The 13476-nt window shown below is 41.2% G+C and overlaps 1 protein-coding gene across 2 annotated transcripts; it reads left to right on the top strand.

Annotated features, from left to right (window-relative positions):
- The first annotated feature begins 870 nt into the window (after nucleotides 1–870).
- Nucleotides 871–11778, top strand: igfbp5a (insulin-like growth factor binding protein 5a). 2 transcript variants are annotated; one of them, XM_004562555.4, is made up of 4 exons: nucleotides 871–1721; nucleotides 7240–7433; nucleotides 7721–7840; nucleotides 7969–11778. In XM_004562555.4, the coding sequence occupies exons 1-4, from the start codon at nucleotides 1388–1390 to the stop codon at nucleotides 8098–8100; spliced, it is 780 nt and encodes a 259-aa protein (XP_004562612.1). In that variant the 5' UTR covers nucleotides 871–1387; the 3' UTR covers nucleotides 8101–11778. The 2 variants fall into 2 exon arrangements, with proteins under 2 accessions (XP_004562612.1, XP_004562611.1); XM_004562554.4 differs by having other exon boundaries at nucleotides 872–1721; nucleotides 7240–7469.
- Nucleotides 11779–13476: the final 1698 nt, after the last annotated feature.

Raw genomic sequence — 13476 nt, 5'->3', positions numbered from 1 at the left:
CACGATAAACCTATAGAAAAGGTTACACATAAGGTTCTGGTAGATCGTTGCACAGACTGTCCTCTAATTTTAAAATTTTAGAACAGAAAGCTTTCATTAGAGAAAATGTCTTGCTTTGATGTAGTGTGGGTGGCAGTCGGGTCAGAGCTGTTGTTGACCCAACGTTTTGAGTATGGACTTTTTGTCAGTGTTTAGTTTTCCCGTGTATGTTTCCTGTTTTATTGTGATAGTCTTCTGTCACATATCCATTATGTGTAGTTTACTTCCTCCATTTTATTAGTTAGAGTTATTCCTGCCTGTTTCCTCTCCTTCCACTATCCTGTCTATTTAAGCCCTCAGTTTGTCTCTGTCATGTCATCGTCATCATCTCCTCCTGTGTGTACACGCACCCTGTCTATTCAGTCATTTGCCTTCATGCCAAGGAGCTCGAGCAACAAAACTGTGCATATTCCAAGATGGCCTGCTGAGTCCTGCTTTTGGATCCTATCTCTCTGTTTTCCACACACTTGACCGTGACTGAAAATAGAGTTAAAAGTTCAAAATGGGTCCACTAAACCTGTCAAGTCTTTGCCAGGCTGCTTCAGGCCCCCAGGCCTTATGTTTAACACCTCTGCTTTAGATTTTAAACGGACTTATTCATTTTTTCAAACTGACCATACCTAAATGGCAACTGTGCAGTGAGAAAGATAAGGTCTCATTCAATCGCCTACGGGAGCATCGTCTAGTGTCTGGCAGATCTGGAGACATGCCAGCACCCGCCCTGTGAAATCAGCATCTCAGCGCACGGACTTGACAAGTGCGCCTCCCTCTGATCCCCCCCCCCCTTCCTCCTCCCCTCCACGCGTTGTTTGACATGCCCGTCGTTACAGGCTTCGCCTCTGGCAGTTTCTTTTTTAAAAGGCAAGCTCAAAGCCGCAGATTATACATTCTGCTCGCAATCTGCGCGGGCGAAGTAACCTACAGTGAGAGAGAGACACACACACACACACAGAGAGAGAGAATCAGCGGGCTTTCTTTTTTTCCTTTTTTTATTTGAAGAGGAGCAGCCTGCGCGTAAACGGAACCGGGCATCACTTAAGGGAGATTTACGTGGTGTCTGGATAATTTCATTTGTTTGTTTGGCTCTTTTTTCAACTCTTGGTAACTCTGCGGGGTTTTAAGGAGGACGGCAGAGTGAGAGAGCACGCGAGTATCGGATACGCTGCCATTCACAAGTGAGCGCGCAGAGGCACCTGTGGATGCGACTCGCACCCGCCTGATGTTCGGACTGAGACCAGAGACATAGAAAGGATTCTCCGCAACGCTTAGCTGATACTCCTCTCCACCGACTCGTCACCACTCCACTCCATTCCAATCCACGCAGTTTCACTCCAGACCCGCACCCACCATGCCTATGCGCCTCTCCCTCCTGCTGGTTCCGCTGCTGACCATCGCCGGCTGCGACTCGTCCTACGTGCCGTGCGAGCCATGCGATCAGAAGGTGCTGTCCATGTGCCCGCCGGTGCCTGTGGGCTGTCAGCCGGTGAAGGAGCCCGGCTGCGGGTGCTGCATGACTTGCGCGCTCGAAGAGGGCCAGCCGTGCGGTGTGTACACAGGGCCATGCACGCGCGGGCTCCGCTGCCTGCCCAAGAACGGAGAGGAGAAGCCGCTGCACGCGCTCCTGCACGGCCGCGGGGTGTGCAGGAACGAGAAGTTGTACAAACTGCTGCATCCGTCAAAAGGTAGGCTTGTGAAGGGTTACCTGTGAAGGGAACATGGAGAGGCAGTTACTCTTAGTGCTGTGTGTGTTAGTTTAAAGATAAAGGGACAAATGGGAAATGTGGGTTACGCAGCAGTAACACTTCCATGTTCTCCGTGACAGCTCTGATAGTGTCATCGCGCGAATTCCTGCTTCACCCAAAGATCTGACGGTGCAAAGAAATAGTAAACAGCTGGAGAGAGATGTTACTCCTCCCTTGTCAGTGCAGGAATTTTGATGAAGCCCACAAGAGATGCACAAACTCCCTTTCAGAGAGCGAGAAGGATGAATAATCTCACTGCGCTTTCCGCTCTCCTGCAACTTTGTTTCTACTCAGTTTGCTTCTGAGGGGTTGATGGGAGTCTCCTCAGCACTTGAGCTGACCCCCGTGAACTCTTTGAGCAGTTGGTGTGTCCCGTGGTGATCAACTATAGGGCCCTTGTGGGTCTGCAAGTCTTAAATCAGCGGCGTCCCGTTTCTCCTCCCCTCCCTCTTCCAGTCAGACGAAATAAAAAGGGAGAAGATTACAGGTGGTTCTCAGCGGGGCTCCTCTGTGGCTCCAGCAGAGCTGCCTTAGCTTGCACTCACTGTCTTCAAGGTGTGAAATCATGTTTTGCCCACATACCTTCCTCTATGGTTACCTGTCTCTTTTTTTTTTTTTTTTTGTCTTTAGACCTTTCTTCCTTTCTTTTGTCAGTTCGTCTACCACCTATGCCTTTTCTCACACACTTGACCCACCTTTGTTTTTGTCCCAACACACAGCCTTCTTCTCCTCTTTCCCTGCCTGGCTGCTGTCCCTCTACATCTTTTCCAACCTATTCTTCTTCTTCTCCTTCTCTCCGCCACCTCATTCACTATCCCACCATCTCCACGATTCACCGTTTCCATTCTATCTCTTGCTCCGTTTTTCCTGCAGAGTTTCAATGGAAACATAAATATTCCTACTCTGTTTTAAACGCCAGCGGGCTGAGCAAGGAAAAAAAAAAAGAACTTGAACTATTTTCTTGCTCTGTGATATTGGCATAAAGTCCAGTAACAAGAGGTGGAAAATGGGAAAAGAGCGTGAATCAAAATCTTACTTTTGAACTGAAGGTCAGCTTTGATCCTCAGCCAGAAATGTGTTATTTGCTGTTGTGCAGTATGATATACGATCGATACCAAGCAAAGACTGGGCCAATATTGCTGATACTAATACCGATACATTTAATTTGTAATAGCAGCTTATGTAGAAGAGTGCATTGAGAGAGAGAGCTGTGATTTTTACTTCCCACAATAAAACACACCTTTCAGCTTTTTATGTATCTTGATACTGTTTTTTTTTTTAATCTAAATCTGCCTGTTATTTTAAATGTGTCATAAGCTATAAATAAAATACATGTGACATTTGTCAATAATTAATTTAATACAATTCAGTGAAAGACATACTGAAGATAGAGGATAGAAGCAAAGCATCGATCCTATCACTAGTATCAATCCAATACCAATACCAGCGTTGGTATCGATACTATGGATATCTGGATTGATCCGTTCACCTTTACTTATTTGCTCCCTCTCGTCAGTCTTTGTTAGTCCCGTCCTGATCTCCTCTTCTTCACGTCTATACACAGTCTTCTCCCTCCACTCCCTCCCTCTCTCTCCGGCTCGGCGCTGCAGGCAGGCCCCGGCTGTGCAGTGATTCAGCAGAATGCAGGCTGAGCGTGGGTTTCTGATCCCCCGTCTGTCTGTCTGGCAGTCAGCTTCATCATGAACTCCCCATCTCCTGCTGGGCGTTCTGTTGACACATAAATTAAACAAAAAAAACCACATGCACACCCATGAGCACATGCCCCATAGAGTAAAAACGCTTTGCAGACACCTGACAACCCTGGGCTGTGGATATGCGTACATATATGCATTCATAATAGGCATGTACAGCTATATTAATGCACAAGTGTTCGTGTGTGCAGTCTGACCATATTTTCCATATTTGCTGTTTGTCAGAGAGCAGAAAACCTGTGACATAAGCTGGCATTTAAGTTGTAACAACAGCTAAAAATAGGTAGAATCTAGTTTTTACATTTGAAAGGATGTCTAACAGTAACATCTGGACAGATGTGGCAAGGGAGAATACATGGAAAGATTAGATAGATGAAGATGAAGAAAATATTTTTTTAAGTCATTAATTCCTGCAGGGAGCTGCATAGCTCTCCAGGATCACGAAGAGGAAAAGAGGCAGGAAGAAAGGGGAAAAAAGTGAAAGATGTGATCAGTCAGCACACGTCAGATTAGACAAGCTTGGGGATTAGCAAGTGAAGACTTGATTGGACATACTGGCGCTGAGCTGCCTCAGATTTCCCTGGGGAAAGAGAGAGAAAAAAAAACATTGTCAGCAGGAAACTAGGGGGAATCTCTTTTTTCCAAGAACCTGTCATTAAGGGGAATGGATGGATGACATCATCATCATGAGCTTCATCATCGTCAGTCATCGAGGTTTTAAGCATCATTTGCAACTACACAGTGACCTCAGTTCACCACGCAGTTAGCTTAGTAGCTTAGCGACCATGTCACTGGCAGAACTACAGAGGTTTATATGTGGAGTTTTCAATCTGCCAAAACGAAAGCGGAAACAAGTGCGTGACACAGCAGTGGAAATGGGCCAACGAGGGCTTAGGACACATGCAAAGTTAATGCATGTTTCAGGATAGAAACCCGATGAAATATCAGTTTATAGTGCTGTTTGGGGGGGGAAATAGCCACAGTCACTCACTCTGGCCTCAGTGCAGTCACTGCGGCTGAGGGTGGGGACAAGGGAGAGGGGCGAGTGCTGAGGTTTGTGCGACTCCCCAAAATTTAGCACAGAGCAGTGTTTTTGCACAGATGAAAGATACTTGTACATGAAGCTTTCTGTGGGGGTTGGTACCCAAAATGGGTTGCGGCTGTTTTTTGGTGGCTTGCCACATGACAAGGGTAATAGCATGTTTTCATGGCCATGGGTGCCAGGGTGAGACTAAATATCTCATTTAGGTCACTTGCTATAAAAGTTTTAAAACCCCTGGTCTACATATACCCCAAACTGGCAGCCTGACTTGCCATAAATGTAGCTTATGTTGTCCCGTATGTCAACACATCCAATCTGAATCTGGCTTGTAGCCACTAACTGTGCTAAATAAGCATTTAGCTGGGGCAAGTGAAATCATCACGTTGTGTTGTGACATTTCCAAATTGGAAACTGCTGCCTTGTGCCCTCTTGAGCTTTTTAATTTGGCAGTTCAAGAAGTTGCAAATCCAGGTTGGAAGTCATGGTGCTCTTAATTTTGACCCATCATGTCGAGCCATGTTCACACAGGACTAATATTACAGCTGTTGACTTGTTGGAATGATTACTACTGCTGTTTTTGTTTTGTTTTTCATCTTTAACGTGTAAGCATCCAGTGGAAATGGCCCACCATTACTGACTGCAGATGAAATGTTGAACAGTAGTCCTGTGTGACTCAAATTTTTGCAGTAAAGGAAGCCATGTTTAACAGAGACATGCTTTACAGTTGTTGGGCTGCAAATCTGTTTGTTTGGTTCCCAAACTGTGGGGTGTAGAGTAGGGCTGCACGATTAATCGTTAGAAAATCGCGATCTCAATTCATATTTATGTGCGATCTCATTTCCAAATGACAATGATTTAAAAAAAAAAAAAAAAAGATGACGACGATTGTACCGCATTTTGATCCGGGACGTAATCTGCATGAAAACAAGCGCTCACTCTTCCTGCTCAACAAATGACAAGGGCGGAGCCTTATACCACGTGATACAGAAGCTGGCTGCTAAAATTGGCAGACATTATGGAGGCTATTACTTATCACCTGACCAAAGATATGGCTCCCATCAACACTGTGCAAAACGAGGGATTTAGGAAAATGATCAACACCCTAGACAAACGCTACACAGTGCCGTCCCGCAACTATTTTTCTATTGTTGCACTACCTGCTCTATACACGCAGTGTCGAGCAACGGTGGAGACGGAATTTCAAGCAGTACAACATTTTGCGGCAACAACAAAATGTGAGACATTTGTTGTTTTTATGTTTATTTATTGTTTTTATGTTCAGTCTCAACTGTTACGAAGTTAGCGAATACGAATAAGCGCAATAAATATTTATATTGGAAAAGAAAATCGTGAGAGAATCGTAATCTCAATTCTAAGCAAAAAAATCGTGATTCTCATTTTATGCAAAATCGTGCAGCCCTAGTGTAAAGGATCAGCATTAAAAAGATTTAGTTAAACTTTTTGTTATTGAAAGCATCATGCTGGCATTTATTTTACACTTACTGACATTTATAACAGCTGATAAAATTAAAAATTAAAATGTAAAGAAGAAACACGAGAATTGCCATTCAACCACTTCATAAGTCACTTTCCACTGACTGTGTACTGTTTTTCAGGTTAGCTAACACCTCATCTATTCATACCAATAAATCATAAAAAGACTTTTTATTTTGAGTGCATAAATGTGTTCATACTCAAGGGTTCAATGAGTAACCAAATGATTAATGTCTGCTCATGGTGAAAAATTTGAACATCAAGAGCAAACACAAATGATTAATGCTTGCTAGGTTTCTGACACAGGCAGATATGTTACATGTGTAAGAACATTGTTTGATGTTTGTGATATATATTCACTCTTTGCCAATCTAACTATATCTGTATTTATAAAAGTAGATTGATGAAAGTAAAGAAAAGATGGAAGAAATACCCTTCAACTATGTTATGAGTGTTGATGTTGTGCAGTGTGTCCACCAGAGGGCACTATGCAACTTCCCGATTGGCATAACGTGTTTTTGAAACACACAACCAGCTGATCTGAGTAGAACAAAGTCTAAAAACAGTCATCCTCAACTTGCCATGATAAGATTATTTTTAAACTACATTGTGTCATTATCTTATTAATGACTCACTTAGCATTTCTATAGGGAAATTGTGCATGCTTTCTGTACCTGAAAGAAAAAAAATATTGGCCGACATATAGGATATTTACATCACCAAATATTGATATTGTTACCTGTCTTAAAATCCTGTATACTGGTGGGACTCTACCAGTTACTATACTAAAAGTGAGTTGGGAAACTCAGAACTTTTTTCAGCTCCTAAAGCAGGACATGCCAGAAAAAGATTGAGTATTTCTGCTTTATTAGCCCTTGGAGAAACACGCATCTGTACATGCCCAAGCATGGTGCAATACACTTTTTGGTTCAGTGCAAAAACTGTTAGTTTTATTGTGCTAAATTACATTCTTCAGTGTTATGTTGTTGGCAGTAATAATGCTCCAACAGACTCTGAAATCCAGCAACAACAGGTTTTTAAGGCTTTCGAAATTTTCCAAAAATAGCAAATGTTTTATACCAAAGGAACACATGGGGCCATAGCCGCAATGCATTTTGGTGTAAATAACACTTTTTTTCCCCAGAAAACTAATACCTATGGGCCGACTAAAACGATCTACCTCTTTTGTGTCTTGTTGCCTCCCAAATAGGTGGACAGCCTCATGATGACATGCTACGTGTCCCAGTCCCACCACAAACAAAGGTGCCCTTATATGGAGATCACATTAGCAGTCGCAAGGCCCAGGCCATGAAGCAGGCCAAGGACCGTAAGAAGCAGCTGGCCAAGCTTGGGCCTGCCAGCAACTTGGCTCCACTCAGCATAGATAAACTGGATCCTCATTTTGTAAGTGATGTAGAGATTACAAAGATGCATACCAAGGTAAATAAAATTAGAAAAAAAAAAAAAAAACACTGACTGTTGGTTTTTTGCACGATTTTGAGCAATTTTTTATTTTTAGTTTTTTTTCCCTCTGAATGAACAAACTTTGGCTCTACAAAATCAGATATTGCATACCACTGCATGTGGCTTCTTAAATTTTCCAGATAATTTTTAACCAGAATTGAAATATTTTGCATGTATATGCATTGTAATCAAGCAGACATTTAGATTTATGTTCTGTGTGACTCTAGGGCCCCTGCAGAAGAAAACTAGATAATCTCATCCAGGCCATGAAGGACACGTCTCAGGTCTTTGCTCTCTCACTGTATGTTCCCAACTGTGACAAGAAGGGCTTCTTCAAGCGCAAACAGGTACAAATGTATCAAAAAGTTAGAGTGCACTGCTACTTTGATATCTGACAGTCTAACAAAGTCAAAATGCCACAACAAATGATTGGAAAACAAGTTCTTTATTCCAGTCTTGCTTTCTTTACCCACAGTGCAAGCCATCTCGCGGTCGCAAAAGGGGGATCTGCTGGTGCGTAGACCGGTTTGGCGTCAAGATCCCTGGCATCAACTACGCTGGAGGAGAACTGCAGTGCAAAGATCTCGACAACAACAGCAATGAATGAGGGCAAACCGGTTATACTCATTGAGCCCTATTTTTTTTTCGTAAAGCCTGCCAATCAAGCTAGCACACTTTATGACTGACAATCAGGAAAATATGGCACAAATGGTTTTATACTGTATATGTTCAGGTGTGATGGATTCTATCATCTTTAATTTTTTATTTTTTTTTATTTTTTTTTTTGTAATTTTGTAAAGGGAGCCAAATCAAAAAGCTTGCTTAAGTGAATCTGCACATGTAAAGCTCTATTCTGGCTTCCCACTGACTGTGTACTATTTTTGAGGTTAGCTAACACCTCATCTCTTCATAACCATAGATCATATAGAGACAGTATGTTGTGTGCTACGACTATTATAGAATTTATTCCAAAAAAAGACAAGACATATTTTAAATGTGGCTAAATATCAATATTTTTTTATATCTATATATTTGCAATGGTGATGATAAATATGCTAGGTGGCTAAGTGGGAATATCGTCTAGTACTCACTGTGTCACAAATCAAGTACTTCCATAACTTCCATTGTTATTTTGAGTGCTAAATTAAGGGTTCTATAAGTACCCAATGGTTAATGTCTGATCATGCTTAAAAATTTGAGCATACAGGGGGAAATACAAATAACTAATGCTAGTTAGGTTGCTAACACAGGTAATTTTTTTGCTTTTTTTTCAGGTACTAATTTATATGAGCTATTTGCCTATCCGGTCGTTAAGTCTGACGTCACTAGCCGTGTCTGGGCCTAAACTCCGCTGCAGGTCCATATATCAAACGATCACTATGGCATTACTGAGAGTTGAAAAACTGTCTAAAGTCTTTCATCTTTAATAAAATGATCAGCGTTCTGCTCTACCAGGTGTAACAATTCAGTTTAACATCCAGGCATCCATGAAAACGGAATTTATGACATTTAACGGAGTTAGAAGTTAGCAGGAAGTTAGCTTGCTAGCTTCGATCTAAATACAATATAGCATGTCCTGACTGCGGGGTTTTGGAAACAAATTAAAACGTACAGCTCTGTTATCACTTCCAACATAAATGAAGACAGAAAACTAAACAGCAGTGACGTTTGTAGGGTTACTGAAGTTTGGCTAGCTGGTATATAATGATGTGCTACGTGACCGCTAGCGACATAGCTATGTTAGCATAATATAAACAAGCTAACTTTTTTTCCACTCGATAAAAGTTAATGTGAGTCTTCTCGGTGGTCAGGAACAAATGTAATCGCATGGCAGGATGCTGTAAAAGGACTTCAGCCAGGAGAACAACTGGGATAATCCATCCACAATACAAGGTTAGTCATTCATATATTGCTGCATTGGCTGGGCTGTAGTTACATCCTAAGGTTTTAAAAACTGAGCGTAAATAAATGATTAGGGGTAATAAAAGCCGAGGGAGGTCAACAGTGATCACTGACTGTTTTAGGAGCTTTTTGAGATTAAATAGAAGAAAATACATAACATTAAACATGTTAAAAACACAAAAGCCATATTAAACGCAGACTACTTTAGGCCCGGAAGTAGGATTCGTCACGTCATCACTTAATGACCGGATAAAATCAAAATTTATGGCATAAAAATACATTTAAATTTAAATAGGTGAAGCAGAGATGGGAGAATCTGAATGTAAAGAAAATATCACCCTATACGTTGGCCAAATATTGGTATGGAGATCAGTCTTAAGACTCTTATATCCGCCACGCACTAATTTATCTGCATTTAATGTAGAAGAATATCTTCAGTGTTGAAAAATTTATTATTTTGTGGTCTAATGACTGATAACTTGTACATTTTCACAAATTCTACACTGTGTAAATGAATGCAGAGTGTAAGTGCAGATAATGTACAACATGGAAGTGTCTTAAAGGATGTATACACATTGTGACACAGTGACTAAGTTGGCTGTAGGTGTCCACTGTCACTTAAAAGGTGACAGTGGTTGATTCTGTTCATCTGGACGTAGCGTTTTCAGTGGGAGAAACGTTTCATCACTTCCAAGTAACTTCTTCAGTCTACTGGTACTTGTTAGGCATTTTTGTAGCTCAAAATAAGCTAACAGCGACTTTTTTCATTATAGTCATGCAGCTAATTTTATGATCAACATAGATTCAGAAATGAAAAGGTTTGCTATGAGAAGCTGACAAGCATTAATGAAGTTTGGCATTTTAGTAACACAGCACATTTATTTGGCTGAGACAATGAAAGTTATATGAGAAGATTAGTAGCATAGACTCGGATCATTGTTTTGTATATGATGCTAGAGGTAGCAGCTGGTTAGCTTGGCGGATCGAAAAAAGAAAAAAAAAGGAAGTAAACCTGTGTCTCCAACGCTTTCTAATTAAACAAGTTATGTTTGTTGATTGCTTAATTTGTACAAAAACAAGGGTTTGCAATTTAGCAGAGGTAGGTTATGTGCCAGATTGTTATTGCGCTGGGACTAGTAATTTCCTCATCTCAACTGGTTGTCTCAAGCTAAGAAAAAGAAACCTATAAAATTCCATCCTAGTCAGCTAAGTCTATCTTTTTTTTTGTCCTCCAGTGCACTTGGACTAAACTTATTTGTGGCTGGTGCTATTCTCAGCCGAGCTTTGTATGCTTGTGAAACAGGATGTTCCAAGCAGGTTGCATTTTTGATAAATAAGCCCTTATGAGGAAGGACATTAGGTCCTGCCATCTTAACCCGTGAGTTTTCTTATTGTCAGATTTATGCACATTCTTAATTTTCTGTTATTGATGTTGGTGTAAGCTGAGACAGACCCATAGAACTTTCACTTTCCAGACAGCTGTTTCCACTGTTTGTAAATGTATGTATAAAGTATGTGTGCATGTTCCTGAGTGTGACTGTACGTGTGTGTGTGTATGTGTGTGTGTGCTAAGCGTACCATACCCTTGTAGTTCTCAGCTTCTCAAAAGCTCTGATTTCAGTTCACATGAGCAGTCTGCTCAAACTACTGTCTGCCAGACTCGGTGCTGTGCATTTCCCTTCACAGCTCGCACACAAATCATATGCAAAGGCCCCGCATTGATTATTTTTTCCATGTGAAGGGTCTTCACTGCCACCACACAGGCAAATGTGCTGGCCAATGGTGACTTGCTCTCAGGGTTCATCGAGTACTTCATTTTGCGAAGAGCAAGGTCGCTGAGTTTTTATGTAAATTCAAGTGCCTTCTGCCCCACGCCAGTTTGAATTTTGATTTGCATGTGGCTCCACAGAGCTGTTGGATGAGGGACAGATCAAGCCCAAAAGAGGAAAACAATTTTAGGTGTGGATGTGGTTTTCACTCTTCAGTCGGTTGCTGACAAAGACTATCGTGATCTTCCAGTCAAAGTGCTGCTATGACGACAGAGGAAAAGATTTATTCTATTGTCAAGCATTTGCCTAATTTGCTGTTTATTTTGTTGTGTAATCCTAATATTCAGTCAATGAAATATAGAAATGTCTCCTCGCTTTATCACGATGGTTGGGGAACACTGACAGCGGCACATCAGCCTGTTTTTCTCAGTGCAAGCCTCTGTCATGCTGTTGATTCAGGCACACGTGTAAACACAACAACACAGTAACACTCTGAACACTTTAATGTGAACATTATGGTGAAATATTTATCAGGTGTGTAATTGATGTACTCGTTTTTTTGTTTTTTGTAAAGGCTAATCACTATTTAAATAAAGTTCATGTACTCACAAAAACTGTACGTCTGCACTTTTGTCACGAGTATTTAATGAGGGGCCTCCATGGTTAACATGTTGAGTCAGTAGTTGTGTGTTTCGCGATTTGCTATCTCTGTGACCTTGATGCTGTTAAAGACAGCCCGTGAGTCTTCACGCAGGTGGCTTCCATCTGCTGTCAAAGCAGAACGGCTCTCTGTGACATCACTGAGTGGTTTTGGCTGCTATCTGTTGCAGCGAGAGCACTTATGAGATGACAAAGAGAAGTTAGCTTGTCTTCATCGGCTCTCTGCGAGATCTAGAATTCTGAGACCCTGAACAATTATTCTCTGTCATGTCTTAAAGACCTCACGCTAACATTTTATCCCAATAAAGTACTTCACTCTTAGACTGCAGGCTTACTCGTGGTTCCAAAAGTAGGATGGGAGTTTAAGACTTCAGCTATTAGGCCCCTCTCCTGTCAGGAGACAGACACCCTCTCTACTTTTAAGATTAAGCTTAAAACTTTCCTTTTTGATCAATCATATAGTTAGGGCTGGATCACATAACCCTAAGCCAACCTTTCGTTATTTTTTCTTTTTGGCAGCTAGAGGACCTCACATGATGCCATTAGGACCCTTTCTTCACTCCCCTGTCTTTCACTCCCCATTCATCTTATTACCTTCATTCCCCAACCACTCAGAGTGAACGCCTGCCTGTCCTAACATTTCTTCTTCCTACACTCTGTTGTTGGATGAACACAATTTAATCATGGCACCTTTTTCCACGTGATTTAACCAAGTACAATAACCCATTTTTGACCATGTCAAACCAACACATTTGGCATTTGGTGGTTTAATGTAACCAGATTACGTATCAACGTAGTATACTTACATTGACTTGAAGTGATTTATTGAAGTACGTAAAGTGAAATTTGTTTTAATTCATTCTACACAAGTGAAAAACTTTAGGAAAATACAATGAAAACTTGTTGTTTGAACAACTACTTTGTTAATCAAGGCAATTACTGCTAGTCTTGCTTAATGAACCAATATGGGGTTGTTGATTTCATAGAGACAAACAACCATTTGCACTTACATTCATGGGTAATTTATAATCACCAGTTAACCTAACTCTAAATACACACTGCAAACCAGCCAGATTGTGGATTTGAACGCAGGCCCTGCTGGCTGTGAGGCAACAGCACTAACCATCACACCACCAAGCTGTCAAACCAGGCTTAACAAAAGTAGGAAAGCTATGATTACAAGGCTTGATGCAGAATTTTCTGTACGTTTTTGTCCTTGACAGGTTAAACCACAATAAATAGCAATAGCATACACGTGGTGTGGGTGTAGCTGTCTGCCTCTTAAAACTCCAGCGATTTTCCTGTAGTTTGACATCTAATGTGATCTTGTGAATTTCTCGAGTCCAGGCAACTAACCACTCTTACTAGATTGTATCATGTCATCTCAAGAATAACAAATTAAGTTGCTGAATTTCATGCAGATGCTACATGTTTTAATTACGTTCACCATAGAAACATGAAATTATTTAGTTCAAATTACAAGTTTGAATCTTGTACATGTAACAACCACCCAATTTCATTTTTTTATAGGAAGGACTTTTTCTCCTTCTCATTGTTGCTTTGCGCTTGCCCACAGGTGATTTTTCCCTGTTGCTGGGTCTTGACCTTATAAAATAAAATGCTTGGAGATCACTGTTATTGTGAGATTTGGT

Source organism: Maylandia zebra, linkage group LG23 (genome assembly GCF_041146795.1).
Source record: "Maylandia zebra isolate NMK-2024a linkage group LG23, Mzebra_GT3a, whole genome shotgun sequence".
Lineage (NCBI taxonomy): Eukaryota > Metazoa > Chordata > Actinopteri > Cichliformes > Cichlidae > Maylandia > Maylandia zebra.
Note: the sequence above shows the minus strand (reverse complement) of the source record. Positions and strands in the feature narration are given on the sequence as shown.